General features: G+C 46.2%; 1 protein-coding gene across 3 annotated transcripts in view; it reads right to left on the minus strand.

Annotated features, from left to right (window-relative positions):
• Cpeb1 (cytoplasmic polyadenylation element binding protein 1) overlaps nucleotides 1–16,271 on the minus strand; it is a 58,625-nt gene that overhangs the window by 26,286 nt on the left and 16,068 nt on the right. For 2 of the 3 annotated variants that reach the window (XM_042671785.1, XM_042671784.1), the window contains exon 3: nucleotides 651–836. In XM_042671785.1, the coding sequence (XP_042527719.1) occupies nucleotides 651–801 (151 nt within the window). In that variant the 5' untranslated portion in view covers nucleotides 802–836. Of the gene's footprint in view, nucleotides 1–650; nucleotides 840–16,271 lie in introns of all 3 variants that reach the window. The other variant, XM_042671783.1, reaches the window with a different exon arrangement.

The raw sequence follows: 16,271 nt of genomic DNA on the forward strand, positions 1-16,271 counted from the left end.
AGATGATGAGGAAGGAGACAGGGGAAGGGAGGAAGAGGCCAGGGGAGAGGCCTGGCTTCACATCTGGGTGTCCATGACACAGAGGAATCTTTAAAAGGCCTCTGAGGGCAGGAGTTACTCCACCCTGTTCTCAGTGCCTACTCCTTTCCAGGACCCGGCTCTTCACCTAGTCAACTGATCCCTGGGTCCCAGAGTTAATTATCCAGCCTCACCAGAGGTGGAAATCCTTCCTAGGCCACCACTGAGACCACTGCCTTTCACAGACAGCTCCGCAGTTTTAAAAGCCACTGAGAAACAGAATCTGGCCATCCAGTCGTCAGCCTGAAAGTCCCCTCCCCCACCTAAAAGTGTTTTGCTTCATCATCTCCAAGATGGGCCTGGGCACGGGGGTTGGCTGGTTCTTGCTGTGTAAGGGGACCCTGCGCAGGGCTGGCCCAGGTGGAGGCTAACAACTCCAGGGAATTTATCAGGGCAGTGGCAAAGCCATGCCTTCCTGTACAAGCCTCTCTCACAGCCAGCATTTCCATCTCTCCCAAAACTGTTCCGTGTGTGTGTGTGTGTGTGTGTGTGTGATTCCAAGGGGAATAGCACAACTGTTGCTCATCACCCCATGCACCCCTCCCCCAGCCACCTCATTCTCTGGCACTCACCCGGGTGTGTGCTGCTCTGGGCTGAGGAGTCTGCGTCCGTGCTCCAGGGCCGGTCCCAGCCCGTCAGACTGAGGGACTGCAGGCCAAGGCACAAGTCATTTGCATCTGGGAGGCCATGGGAAGGTTCTTGCGCAGAGGTGGGGAAGAGCATCTTGCTCGGAACTGCTTCTTCAGAGTCCTGGAAGTCTGCTTTGGACAGGAGGACAGTAGAAACCTGAGTTAAGAGCTGTCTTCCCCGGTATTACCCACAGTAAATACCACTAATGACAGTTTCCCTGGGTCCAGGAGCTGGCTGGATGCTGTGGCCGCCACCTCTGCACTTTTGGGGGTGTTGGAGCAGAAGCCTGGCTGTCCAGCCCCCTCCCCACACACACCCCTATCCCGTCTGCATTACAGACGGGCAGCATGTGACCAGGCTGCTGATGCTGCCCGCTGCCAGTGACATCAGCCGCCGCCGCCGCTGCGCTGCGCTGCGAGGAAGGAGCGCGTCCCTCACTGGCGGGGGAGGAGCAGGAGGGATGCAGGGAGGAGACTTGCCTGCGGGAGGAGTCGCAATGGTGGCCAAGCGGCCCTCAGGTGCCACTAAAGTCCTGTCTGCTCCCTGTGTCGAGGCTAGAGCCTAGCCAACAACCCCGCTAGCACGGCTCAACCCCGCCCCACCCTTCCCTCGGCCCTCCACCCCCAAACCCCAAAACACTCTAGTCCTGGAGGCTTTCCAGCCGCTGGCACAAGCCCTGGCTTTGCAGCCTGGCCAGCTCGGAGCAGCCCCGGCCCAGCAGGGCCTCCCACCCAGGAACAGGCACACTCGGACCCTGGGGACAGCAGCTGGTGCTCCAGGCTCATCATAGAGAAAAGTGGCTGGCCTGTGCAGAGGAAACACTTGCACCTCCAGGGCCAGGTGCACAAGCCCCATGGCACGCAGGGGAGGGGCTGCTCCCCCTCGGGGCCCCTCCCTCCCAGGCTCCCACACACCAAGAGGGTGAGCACTAGTGAGCAAACACAGGAGCCCAACATCTCCCCTCCTGCCACCTCCTCCCTGTATAATGAGGACTGTGCTCTCGGGGGCAATGCCTGACAGACCACAGCAGGAGAAACAGCCTCCCGAGGACGGTTCTACCCACTCTGGCCACACTGGCTCTCTTTGCCTTTGCCCCTTCGGAGGCCCTCAGGGTGTGAGTGCCCAGTGGGGTCCCTGGCACCTTCAGTTGCCAGGCCGTTCCAAGCCCTTACTGAGAACCAAGAACCTGTGCTGTGCCCATGCACGGCCTCAGCAGCAGGGTCTAAGAAGCCCAACTTTCTTAGACCGTTATTTCCTCCCCAGTGCCTGCACCAGGCTCTGCCCTGCCCTGGCCCTGGGCTTCCTCTTCATAGGGTTGGGGTGGGCAGGCAGAGCGATGGTCCTAAGCTGGGCAGGAAGCCCGCTCACATCATCCACCTGCTCTCCTGCTGCAAGGACCAGCAAGCAGAAGAGGGGGCCAGCCCGCCTGGGGAGCCCCTGAGCCAGGCAGAACAGGGGTCAATGCTGTTAGCCTGGGGACTGCTGGCAGAGGCCCCTGCAGCACACCTGAATGTACTCAGGCGCAGCGCACAGAGCACCGGAGCACAAGGGGAGCCATCAGTCCATACAAAGGACTCCTCCCCTCAGAGGATTTATTTTTGTAGCGTTCCTGCTGTGTCATCCATTCACAATACTCCTGTCTGGCTGCAGACACTCTGCCTGCTCCCTGTCTGTGTTTATCTAAGCTGTGTTCACTACCGCACAGTCTGGGCAGGAACTCATCCACACTGGACTACCCTCTCCCAGGCCACCCCCTCCCGCTTCTCTTTGCAAAGGATGCATGCAACTCAAAACTAACCCCTACATATTATGCTTCCCTTGAAAGCATGCAAAAAAGTGCCTATTCCCCATTAAGTAGGAAAGAATATTACTGTTAATAATGATTATATAGCTATATTTTATATATATATATGCCTGCTCGACACTAATCTCAGGACATCTTATGTCTTGAGACAGCCATTCCCTTCCTCCTCCAAAGTCACAGCATCCTCATACCCCAAGTAGAGATAACCTAATCATTAGCTTTACTTGCTACTAAAAGACAAGAGCAGATGCTAGGTACTGGTGGCTCATGCCTATAGTCCCAGCCACTCAGGAGGCTGAGATCTGAGGATCATGGTTCAAAGCCAGCCGAGGCAACAAAGTCTAGGAGACCCTTATCTCCAATTAACTACCAAAAGCCAGACGTGAAGCTGTGGCTCAAAGTTGTGGAGCCCTAGCTTGAGCACAAAAGCTTTAGGATAGCACCCAGGCCCCAGGTTCAAACCCCAGAACCAGCACAGAAAGACAAGAAAAGGAAGAAGGAATGAGTGGTTAAAACCTCTGATGCTTCCAGGCTCACCAGGCCTGTGTGCACGAAGCCCATTCTGCAGCTTCATGTACATGCCATCACCTGACAACATTCTGATTTTGTTGAGGCTCAGAAGTTTTTTTCTGAAGACAGAACTTCCCTATGCAGCACAGGCTAACTTCAAATTCATAATCCTCCTACCTCAATCTGCACATTGCTAGGATTATGGGTGTGTACCTTCAACCTCTGCTCCAAAAATCTAAACTTTGAGACAACACGGCTGCCAAACAGCTAAGACCAAAAGGACTGCTCCACATTCTTCAACATGTGCTGCTGCCAACCAGAAGTTCTATCAATCCCCATACAATGGTACAACTGCTTTGGAAAAAGGCCTGCTGGGTTTTTAAAATACAACTAAACACATACTATCCTAAGACCTAGCAGTTCTGCTCCTATGAAAAAGATCCACACAAGAATGGTTAGTGATAATAACTTATTTGTAACTGCCAAAGTTTAGTGAACCCATGCAAAGGCTGATAGAACAACATGGTTTGTAAGGGCACATTGCAATAGTGCTCAGCAACAAAGAAATGCCAGGTGAGACACGGCCAAGCCTCGATCATGACTGAAAGATACACGAGCACATGTTTATGGCCACTTGAATTCCTAGATATATATATATACATATATATATATATATACACATATATATTTATATATATAGTGTCAGTGTGCAAACATGCATGCATATGCACGTGTGTGTTTGCATATGTAAGTATAGAAAACCCCAGGACCTTGTGCATTACAGGCAAATGCTCCACCACAGAGTTATGGCCCCAGCCTATAGTCAATATTTCCTTTGTGTATGGAACTGGGCTTGAACTCTGAACTTCCTATTTGCAAGGCAAGTGTTCTACCCCTTAAGCCATGGCCTTCGTTTTTCTTCTTTTGGTTTGTTTTTCTGATAGGGCCTCTCACTAACTTTAAGTGAGGGGCCTTGAGCCTCAGTCCTCCTTCATATCTGCTAAGGACCCAGGATTACAGGAATGTACCACCATGTCTGGCTCCAAGTTCTGCATGGGAGTTGAATTTGTACATTTCTCAAAATGTATCTAACAATACCCTTAAAAGTTGATGTTTCATTCTACATAAATCTTACAGAAAGCTGTAAACAAATGTCTAACACTAGTTTTATGTATGCTAAAATACTTAGGAGTGAATTGCACATGTCTAACTTTTGAATAATAAAAATAAGCTGGGCACTGGTGGCTAATGCCTGTAATCCTAGCTACTCAGGAGGCTGAGATCTGAGGCTGTCAGTTCAAAGCCAGCCTGGGCAGGAAACTCTGTGAGACTCTTATCTTAAATAAACCACCAGAAAACCAGAAGTGGCGCTGTGGCTCAAGTGTTAGAACACTAGCCATGAGCTAAAGAGCTGAGGGACAGTGCCCAGGCCCAGAGTTCAAGCCCCATGACAAAAACCAAAAAACAAAAAACTGATAAATGGGTAAGAGAAAAATACATGGTTACCTGATACCTGATAAAGCAACTATGACAAAAAGCTTTGTCATAGTTTTTATTTTATTTTTTGGGGGGGTTGGGTCATGGGGCCTGAACTCTGGGCCTGGGCGCTGTCCCTCAGCTCTTCAGCTCAAGGCTAGCCCTCTACCACTTGAGCCACAGCGCCACTTCCGGCTTTTTTTTCTTTTTGCTTATGTGGTGCTGAGGAATCAAACCCAGGGCCTCATGCATGCAAAGGCAAGCGCTCTACCACTGAGCCACTTTCCCAGCCCCCCTTTTTATTCTTGTCAGTCATAAGGGCTTGAACTCAGGTCTGGGCACTGTCTCTGAGCTCTTTTGCTCAAGGCTAGCACTCTACCTCTTTGAGCCACAGCTCTAATTCTAGTTTTTTGGTAGTTACCTGGAGATAAGAATTTCATGGACTTTCCTGCCCAGGGGCTTTGAACTGCAGTCTTCAGATCTCAGCCTCCTGAGTAGTTAGGCTTACAGGCTGAGCCACTGGCTCCCAGGGAATTTTCACTTTACAATAATTCTTTCAGTTTTTCTATAATGCTTGAAATATTCATAATAAAATGTTAAGGAAAATTGAAACAAGCTTGTTTTGCAAAAAATTTTTGTAAACTAACTGGTTTGACAGTAAGAACTATCAAGTCAGGTTTTAATGGGAGATATTTTCTGCAGACCATATAGGCCCCAAAGATTTTGACAAAACGTATTTAATGCAAGTGATAAGGCTATTTAAATATTTTATTGACAAAGGTATATTTTAAAACTCAGAGCGTTTAGATATTTCCCAATCTTTTAGGTATACGGAGTCAAACAAGGCATCTCCAAGAGAAACAAACATGATCACCTGAAACCTTGATCAAGTATTTTAGTATACATCCAATACACTGAGTAATTCCACATTGATATGTCTAGGTAATAAGTCTTTTTGCAAATTAGATGGTCCCCAGTTCCTTCTCTTCAACAAATATTTAGGAGTGAATGGAACTGTCAGCAAATGACAGATGACAGAATTCAGTCAGAGAACTGACTGACACCGCCTCATTTCCCACCCACTTATTTTATGTGGACAAATTTATTCTGAGTACAGGACCTATAAAAACAAAAACTAGAAATATAATTGGTGTTGAAAACCCTGAGTCACTACACAATAGGCACGTCATCCAGAATTACATGAGTTGTTTTTAAAAGGCCTCATATATCTAAGACAATGTTTCCAATAATTATTAAATGCTATTTTTATCAAAATGTATAACATTTAGATTGCCTAGATCAATCATCGTAACAGTCTGCCATACTATGGCCTTTTGGTCACAGGGAAACATTTACAATTTCCATTTATATGCCTTTTTGTCACAGCGAAGCACGCCTGTGATCATCACTTAAACATTAAGTATTACACTGCAATAGCATAAAACTGCAGAAGCGCTCTAAACTAGTAGTCCCTGACAGAAGGAACACAGGAAGCTGGGAGGTAGGAGATCTCAGTTCCAGGCAAACAGGGCAAAGTTAGCGTCTGATAAACTAAAGGCAAAAAGGACTGGAAGCCTTGGCTCAAGTGAGAGGGTACCTGCTAAGAGAGTACAAGGCTGAGTTCAGAGCAAGTTCCCACTGCTACTGATCACACTTCTAAACGTGGTACTAGTGATCATACCCAAGGCCTCCCTCATGCCAAGAGCCTAGGGTTTCCTTTTCTTTTCTTTTATAGAGTTAACTGTGTAAGGGATATGCCATAGTAAATTTTTATTGGGGTAATACATTCATAATAACTTGCCATTTTGATAAATGTATAGTTCAAAGGCACTTAACACAGCCACACTTTTGAGTCATCGATGTCGTTCACTTCCAGAACTTTATCCCAAGCTGACACCCCCACCACTCCTGTGGACCATTATTTTACTGTTTCTACGGAATATGACTATCTTAGGGAAGTCATATTAAGTGGAATCATGTAATACTTTTCCTTTGTGTATGGTTTATTTACTTAGTATGATATTTTCAAGGTTTATCCACATGGTAGCCTGTATCAAAACTTCCTTTCAAAATGTATTTCACTGTGTCCACATGCAACGTTTTGTTTGTTCACTCGTGCTGACAGATGCTTGGCTTATCCTTCAGCGACTGTGAGCAGTGCTGTTCTGAGCACTAAAGTGTGAACAGTTTCAAGTCCTTTGTGTGTCCACCTAGAAATGGAATTGCTGGATGTTTATGGGTTTGTCCTTTACTATAGAATATGAAGTGGCTTTTGTGCAGGGAAAATAGAAGCAGAGGGTTAAATGACAACAAAGTACCATCCCTCCCTCTAGACCCACATAGAACAAGAAAGATAAGGCTGACAGAAGAACTGGCATTACTGTATAGAAAATACTAGTTAAGGCAGGTGCCGATGGCTCACAACTATAATCCTAGCTACTCAGGAGGATGAGAGCTGAGGATCACGGTTCAAAGCCAGACCAGGCAGAAAAGTCCTTGAGACTCTATCTTCAATAAACCACTAGAAAACTGGAAGTGGCGCTGTAGCTCAAGCAGTAGAGCACTCGCCTTGAGCTGAAGAGTGCAGGGATAGCACCCAAGCCCAGAGTTCAAGCCCCACAACCCACAAAAAAAAAAAAAAAATACTAGTTAGCCGGGCATCGACGGCTCATGCCTGTCATCTTAGCTAGTCAAGAGGCTGAGATCTGAGGATTGTGGTTCAAAGCCAGCCCCGGTAGGAAAGTCCATGAGACTCTTATCTCTGATTAACCACCAGTAAAAGTAGCGCTGTGGCTCAAGTGGTAGAGCACTTGCCTTGAGTTGAAGAGCTGAGGGACAGTGCCCAGGACGAATTCAAGCCCCACGATTGACTCCTCCGCCCCAAAAAATACTAGTAACCTAGAATAACACCTCTACCAGAAAGTAGAAAAGTACTAGAAGTAACTCTGAGCATTGCTTCAGCTGAATCACAGTCTTCTCCAGTACAGACATTGGCTTATGTCGCAGGGTGGGAGGCTTGGCTGCCTGTCCTAGAGAAGGAGCACAGGCCCAGGACAAATAGGCTTCCTGGCCAGCACAGGGCTTGGACTGGGGGCTGTGCGATGTGATGTTAACCCTGCCCCGCACCCCTGCCATGGTTCTCTCAGAACAAATGCCTTGGACTCGCCGTTGACTCACAGTTTACCAGCCTGTAGCTCAGATGCTTTCCACAGGGCCCAGCTGAGATCTGCAGGCACCCTGTGCTGATCCTGCCGTAACAAACAAGTCTGCTGGGCAGGGAGGACATGAGCTGGGACCTTTCGTCCTTCCAGGATCGGATTCCTTTCTGGTTTGTGACTCTATAGCAGAGCCCCAACAACTACATTTGCTGAAGTTAGTCCTCATTAGTTTGGTCATTGACACATAAGCGTGCTCTGTAATTCAGGTCCTCCGACAAGGATTAATTACTAAAAACCAAGTTAATTTCTGCAGGTCAACCCCTGCCCTGGCATCAGACAGAGAAAAGCTGTACGGCAAGACCTGTTTCTATAAACAAATATCAATAGTTGTATTTCTAGAGTTAAGGGGACTAAGACTTAACATCCTCCAAATAAAAGTATAGTTTTTGTAAAGGGAGATTTCAGATTTGGCATTATGAGTTCAACAACAAAATGAAATTAGGATGAACACAATGTAATGACAACTATGCCGCCATTTGGAACCGCTCAGCCCAAGACCTTATTTCACAGGAGAAACTCACTATCGCATATGGATTCCTCTTCTGCCAACAGAGTGCACACACGCATCCTTCAGTCCAAATATGCGGTGCCCAGCACCTGTGGCTCATGCTTGTAATCCTAAATATTCAGGAGTCTGAGGCCTGAGGTCTGCAGTTTGAAGTCAGCCTGGACAGGAAAGTCTGCAAGACTCTTATCCCAATTAACCACCAAAAAGCTGAAATTAGAGCTGTGGCTCAAATGGCAGAGAGCTAGCCTTAAGGGGGAAAAAAAAAGGACACAAGGACACACTAGACCTGAAGTTCAAGCTACAGCACCTGCAGAAAGAGAGAGAGAGGGAGGAGGGAGGGAGGGAAAGGGAAGGGAGAGAGGGAAAGGGAAGGGAGAGAGAGAAAGGGAAGAGAGGAAGGAAGGGAGGAATGGAAGAGAGGAGAGGAGAGGAGGGGAGGGGAGGGGAGGGGAGGGGAGGGGAGGGGAGGGGAGGGGAGGGGAAGGGAGGGGAGAGGAGACCTACATTTGAAAACTGGAACACACACACCAAAACGGAAGCAGTTCAGACAATCAAGACATGGCCCAGAGGCTCTGAGTAGCAAAGCTGACATTCCAGGAGGTGGGGACAGCATTGTGCACACTCCTACCTTTTTCAAGTGAGGAAAAAGAAAACTTAGTTTCTAGGTCTACAAGGAGCTGGGCAACATATAACCATTATCACAATCTCCAAAAGAATTCCCAGAGACCAGGGAGCCGGTGGCTCACGCCTGTAATCCAAGCTTCTCAGGAGGCTGAGATCGGAGGACCGTGGTTCAAAGCCAGCCCAGGCAGGAAAAGTCCGTGAGATTCATCTCCAATAAACCACTCAGAAAACCAGAAGTGGCACTATGGCTGAAGTAGTAGAGTGCTAGCCTTGAGCTGAAGAGCTGAGGGACAGCGATCAGGCCCAGAGTTCAAGAATTCCCAGAGAGGGGCTGGGAAGATGGCTCAGTGGTAGACAGTGCTTGCCTTGCATGCCTGAGGCCCTGGGTTCGATTCCTCAGCACCACATAAGCAAAAATGAAAAAAGTCGGAGGTGGTGCTGTGGCTCAAGTGGTAGAGCGCTAGCCTTGAGCTGAAGAGCTGAGGGACAGCGCCCAGGCCCAGAGTTCAGGCCCCACTACCGGACCCCCCCCCCAAAAAAAAGAATTCCCAGAGAAGGAAGACATGTCCATTTTACAATTACTAGGTTCAAAAAGAGGTAACACAGAACACTCAAATTCTGTCCAAACCCATGTTTTTCTTTTTCCTGAGGCTCTTTACATGATTTTTTCATTTTATGGTAAAATTTCATTTTTTAAAGGAATCAAGGCAATATACAAATGGGTAAAAGATCACTTCACAACCTTACATATATGCTTCATCCTAAGTCCTGCTAGCCTCTGAATTGACAGCAGAGATGTTCTGTCTGCACCATGTTTCATCTATCTGTGAATATCTTTCCCAACTTTTAAGTTCTGCCAACAAACATGTTAGGAAGAACCTAACTGATGAATAGGAATCGAGGAAGTGGTTGGCATCAAGAACAGCAGCAGGTCTTGCCTTGTGGACTTACAAGTCTTACCTGGAGATAAGCTACACTCAGGCCCGCGTGCACACGCACATTTCCTAAAACAATGGTTTTATTAAACAGATTTTTCTCTTATCTGATAAAAATGTCACTGTCATTACACCTTGTGCAGACTGTGGTTAAAAAAGGCTCAGCTGATCTGCAAACCAAGTTCCCTCGTCGTGGGCTGGCTTGGGTTTCTCCACTCCGTAGGAAGGGATCGAAGAGCGCCGCTTTTCTCAGTCTGACTTGCCCAGGTGCACACGCCATCAAGTGCAGGCCCATTGCTCACGGGTGTGAGCCCTAGGTGATTACTACTCCTAGCCAGCATGAACATTTCATTTCAAAAAGCTCTTCTAAGTTCTCAGTTAAGGGTGGTTGCCCAGTGCAGGCCCATTTTAAAGCACTGCAGAGGGACTTAATTCTCTAGAACCTAGATAGGAATAAATCAGAAAGCTACATATCTTCTTTTAACTTTCTGAACAAAAGAAGCAATCACAAGTGTCTTTAAGACTGTTTCATTTTTCTGAGTACTGGACATGTTTCCACTTCAATTTTTTTTTTAAGTTAGCAGAAATTCAACATGGGAAACTTTAAAAGACTAATGGGCTTTTAAAATGACTCCACTTATAAAGGAAATGGGAATTAAGATGAGAATTACAGTTATGCTATTCAATGGTGATGGCTCATCTTGATGACGATGAGACCACTGCTAACTGTGGAGACGCCACAAAGGACACATCCGGTCCCCACCGAGGCCAGCACTTACCATGCAGCCCGGGGCTGCACCATGAGACTCTCTCCTCAGCACTCAGATGCTAAGTATTCCACTCCCACAGCTCTCAGCCAGACGCAGACAGGACAGGAAGGTGGGCTGCCCCCGCCAAGCCCTGTCCACTGGTGTGAGCTAAAAGGAAAAGCAAGGACTGGGCTGGGTTCACTGGCTCAAACTTGTATTTCTAGCTACTTAGGAAGCAGAAATCCTTAGGATTTTGGTTCAAGGCAAAAAATTCACGAGCCTCTACTGCAGCCCATAGTTGGCTGGCAGCCCATGCCTGTCAGCCAGAGATGTGGTGAGGCACAAATGGGCTCCCAGTCCAGGCTGACCTGGGCACAAAGGGAGACCTGTCCTCAACGAGAACCAACACAGAAAGGGCAGAGGTGTGGCTCAGTGTGCACAGCAGACCTCTGCCTAGTGAGTAGGAGGCTCTGGGAAAAGGGAAAGGAGGTTTGGAAGAAAGAACTCAATCACCACGGTTTGCAGGTAAGATAACTGTATATGGAAAAACTCAGAATCTACATATGTATTTAAAGTATCTGTATGCATATGTAAGAAAGGTGGGTCTCTGAATATATTGGAAATATGTGAAAAGCTTTTCTTTCTATACACTAGCCAGCAATTAGGAATTGAGAAAATTTAAACACCATGGCCAGTATTCATGAAGAAAAATCAGTCTTTCAAAGTGAACACAAGAAAATCTTTACATACTGGAAAAAGGCAGTATTGCTGAAGTTTAAAATTGAAATGTTGCTGGGCACCAGTGGCTCACGCCTGTAATCCTAGCTACTCAGGAGGATGAGATCTGAGGATCGCAGTTCAAAGCTAGCCAAGGCAGGAAAGTCCATGAAACTCTTATCTCCAATAAACCACCAGAAAACCAGAAGTGGCGCTGTAGCTCAAGTGGCAGAGTGCTAGCCTTGAGCTGAAGAGCTGAGGGACAGCGCCCAGGCCCAGAGTTCAAGCCCCATGACCAAAAAAAAAAAAAGGAAATGTTAACTATGAACATGAATGAATGAAGAGCAAAAGAGCACATGGCAAGACTGTGAAGATTCCAGCAATGACCGTATCTCTGAAGGCTCCATTTCAGAATGAAGGATTCCTCTAAACCTGCAGGACCAGCACACTGCAGAGGAAGACTGGAAACGGCCAATAAAGACCTGAAAATGTTCGGCCTAGTTGTCCATCCGGAAAACACCAGTTAGAGCCATGGGCACTTCATGCACAAAGGTGCTACCTGAGAAGAGTGAGAGTCGGTAGGCATGGGGCGGCTAGCATGACGTTCCCTATTCTGATAGGAACGAAGGTGAGCTGCCTCAGGCTCTTGGGGAAAGTTTGGTGCTAATTTTGAGGATGTTATTCCTAAATATTGTACTCCAGGGTGTGTTCTCTTGACATGATTTGTGCTCCAAAATGTTCGTAGCACCATTGTCCAAAAGCCAAAAAAGTAGCAACAATCTAAATGTCAAACACAAGAACCAAGAAATTAAACTATTTCATGACAGTATGAACCACATTGGTATGCAAACATGGGTGAGTTCCATAAATAAGCTGCTCGTAACAGCATACATTCCGTCTGGAATAAAACTTAATTTTAAATATTTCAGTGAGGGGCTGGGAAGATGGCTCAGTGGTAGAGCACTTGCTTTGCATGCATGAGGCCCTGGGTTCGATTCCTCAGCACCACATAAGCAAAAAGAAAAAAAGCTGGAAGTGGCGCTGTAGCTCTAGTGGTAGAGAGCTAGCCCTGAGCTGAAGAGCTGAGGGACAGCGCCCAGGCCCAGAGTTCAGGCCCCATGACCGCACCCCCCCCCAAAAAAAAAAGAATGAAAGGTAATTTAAGAAACCAGTAAAAACTACTGAAGCCTGACTAACCCATGATTGTGTATCAAGTGCATGCATGCATACACACACATAGAAGAAACTGCAACTAAGCCTCCAGATGCCATCAGCAGTAGTGAACGCAGAGCCTCTTTCAGCTTAGGTATCCCAGCTTTCCAGGAAGTAATCACTAAGCAATTATATAGCGTCTACACCACACACCAGCCCCAGAACTAAGGATCAAGAATCTAACAAAAACATTTAAAACTTGCCGGGCACTGGTGGCTCCTGCCTATAATCCTAGCTAACTCAGGAAGCTAACAATTAAGGTTTGAAGCAGGCCAAGGCAGAAAAAGTTCATGAGGGGCTGGGAAGGTGGCCCAGTGGTAAGAATGCTTGCCTTGCATGCATGAGGCCCTGGGTTCGATTCCTCAGCACTACATAAGCAGAAAAAGCCAGAAGTGGAACTGTGTCTCAAGTGGTAGAGCGCTAACCTTGAGCTGAAGAGCTCAGGGATGGCGCCCAGACCCAGAGTTCAAGCCCCACGACCGACAGAAAAAAAAAAAAAAGAAAAAGTTCATGAGACTCTTATCTCCAATTAAACATCAAAAAAGCTCAAGTGGTAAGAGTACAGAGGAGCAAGAAAGAGGCCCTGAGTTCAAACCCCAGTACTACCTAAGCCAGGTGCCAGCATTTCATGCCTGAACTGGAGGACTGTGGTTCAAAGCCAGCCCAAGCACAACAGTCCTCAAGATTTCATAAGATTTCATATCCCAGTCAACGAGAAAAATGCCAGACTGCAGACATGGATCAAGTGGTAGAGCATCAGCTGTAAGCAAGAAAGTAGAGACTATGAGGCCTTGCATTCTAAACTTATTTCTAGCACACATGCATACACACACACCCCTGACACAAAGCAATAAATGCATTTAAATCTTATCATTCAGTAATTATTTTCAACTTTAACAGTGTATTTATCAAGGCAAAACTGACATAAATGTATTTAAATGTGTAATTTGTTACATTTCAACCTATGAACACACTATGAAATGATCACAATCGAAAACTGATTAAGGAACATACTCATTGTCCTTGAGGTTTTTCAGGCACCCTGGGACACACTTTTATCCTGTTACCCATCCCTGGGCTTTCTGCCACAAAGATTTGCTGACATTTTCTATAACTCTGCAAATGGAATTATAGAGAGTATGTTTTTGTTTTTGTTTTTGTTTTTGAAAATTTACTTTTATTTCAGAGAAAGAAAAGCAACTTTTGTTGTTGTTGTTGTTGTTGTTCATGGGTCTTGAACTCTGGGCCTGGCTGCTGTCCCTCAGCTCTTCAGCTCAAGGCAAGCACTCTACCGCTTGAGCCACAGCGCCACTCCTGGTTTTCTAGTGGTTTATTGGAGATAAGAGTCCACAGACTTTCCTGCCCCTGCTGGCTTTGAACCGTGATCCTCAGATCTCGGCCTCCTGAGTAGCTAGGATTACAGGCGTGAGCCACCAGCGCTCCACTTTTGAAAGTATGTTTTTGTCTGGTATCTTTCACTGGGCATAATGATCTTGAAACTCATCCATTTCGTATCGCACATCAAGTTCATTATCAAGCATACTTCTTAGTACTGACAAACAAATTTGTTTATCCAGTCACCTGTTGATAGACATTTGAGTTGTTTCCAGTTTGGAGCTCTTACCTACAAATGTTTGCACACAAGTTTGTACATAGATGCACATAGTTGCTGCCATTTTTTCCAAGTGAAACCAACACTACTCAAAACTGTCAAAGAATCGAAACTAGGAAACATCAAAGATGCTGACACAGTTTAGAAGTGCCCATGTACACAGGACACAGGATAGATGTCCTGGCTCTCATCCTGTGCAGAAAAAGGAGATTAGGTAAAAACTAAGGAAACTCAAAAAAACAGATGCATGGACTACAGTAATGAATATGCGTTTATTAGGACTGAAGAAGCCACGGGTAGCAATTAATGTAAGATGTAAGCAATAAGAGAACTTGGTGCAAGATATACAGAATTTCTCCTTACCAGGTTTGTCACTTTCTGCTTTTATTTTCTGACACAGGATATCTCTATGCAACCAAAGATGTCCTCAATTTTACAATCCTTCTGTCTCAGCCTCCCAAATGCTGGAATTATTAGTGTGCATTAGGACACCTGAATTATCTTTGTAACTTTTCTAATATTGAAAAATACACCAATAAAAAGTTTATCTCCAAAAACTCATATAGTCAGGCACCAATGGCTCACATCTAATTAATCCTAGCTACTCAGGAAGCTGAGATCTGAGGGTCACAGTTCAAAGGCCAGCCTGGACAGGGAAAGTCCATGAGACTTATCTCCAATTAATGACCAAAACAGCCTGAAGTGAAGCTGTGGTTCAAGTGATAGAAAGCTAGCCTTGAGCGTAAAAGCTCAGGGACAACAACCAGGCTCTGAGATCAAACCCCAGGACCCTCACATACCCACACAAAAATCCACATACAGGACTGCATGCTGGTGGCTCCTGAAATCCTAGCCAATTAAGAGGCCAAGATCTGAGGATCATGGTATGAAGCCATCTGTGCAGAAAAGTCCATGAGACTCCATCTTCACATAAGCAAAGCTGGATGGACGCAGTAGTATGTGCCTGTAGGTCCAGCAAGGACTGGACTGCAACATAGGCATACATCTGAGTAAGAAGTGAGATCCTATCTTAACCAGTGAAAAACAGGGCTGGAGGTGTGGCTCAGCGGTACTGCACCAGCCTAACAAACATGAGGCCCCGCCTTCAGCCCCTGCTGTCACTAAATGCACATATATCACAGGCACATGCACACGGACGCACACATGTATGTTTTTTCAAACAAGGTTAGCAAGAAGAGGCTTTCTGGTCCTACAAGAAACATTTTCCAAAACCCATACAGAGTAACAAAACTAGAGAAGCTACTCACATCCTCCAACTTCAGAATACTTAGAAGACAGCACATCAAAGTTAATTTGCATGTAACAGAGACTCAAACGATTGAAACCCACACCAGAGGACTGTCAGACAACAGCAAGCAGAAAATGGCAGCTAAAATATCACCCACTGTAGCATTAAACCACTTTTTGGAGGTACTGGGATGAGAACTTAGAACCTCATGCTTACTCAGTAGGCACTCTACTATTTGAACTACACCTCTAGCCCACCACTGGTATTTCAAAACATCCATCAAGCTGGGCACTGGTGGCTCATGCCTGTTATCCTAGCTACTCAGGAGGCTGAGATCTGAGGATCATGGTTCAAAAGTCACCCAAGGCAAGAAAATCCATGAGACTCAACTCCAATTAAAACCAGAAAACCAGAAGTGATACTGTGGCTCAAAGAAGTAGAGTGCTAGACTTGAGTGAAAAATCTCAGGGACAATGTCTAGGCTCTGAGTTCAAGCCCTGTGATTGACCATAAAAAAGAAAAATCCATCAAAAACTAGAGACAAATTGCTGGGCACTGGTCATACCTATCTATAATTCTAGCTACCAGGAGGCTGAGAGCTGAGGATAGAGGTTCAGAACCAGCCCAGATAGATAAAACCAAGAGACTCTTACTTCAGTTAGCTAGCAAAAAGCTGGAAGTGAAGGTGTAGCTCAAGTGTGCAGTAGGCAAAAAAGCAGAGCAAGAGCTCAAGACAAGGCTTAAAGCAGAGCAAGAGTTCAAGCCCTGTATTGGCATCAAAAAACAAATGTAGCTGGACACTGGTGGCTCACGCGTGTAATCCTAGCTACTCAGGTGGCTGAGATCTGAGGATCGTGGTTCAAAGCCAGCCCGGGCAGGAGAGACTATGAGACTCCTATCTCCAATAAACCACCAGAAAACCGGAAGTGGCGCTGTAGCTCAAGTGGTA

The sequence above is a fragment of the Dipodomys spectabilis genome, unplaced genomic scaffold (genome assembly GCF_019054845.1).
Source record: "Dipodomys spectabilis isolate Male_0828 unplaced genomic scaffold, ASM1905484v1 ptg000668l, whole genome shotgun sequence".
Classification (NCBI taxonomy): Eukaryota; Metazoa; Chordata; class Mammalia; order Rodentia; family Heteromyidae; genus Dipodomys; species Dipodomys spectabilis.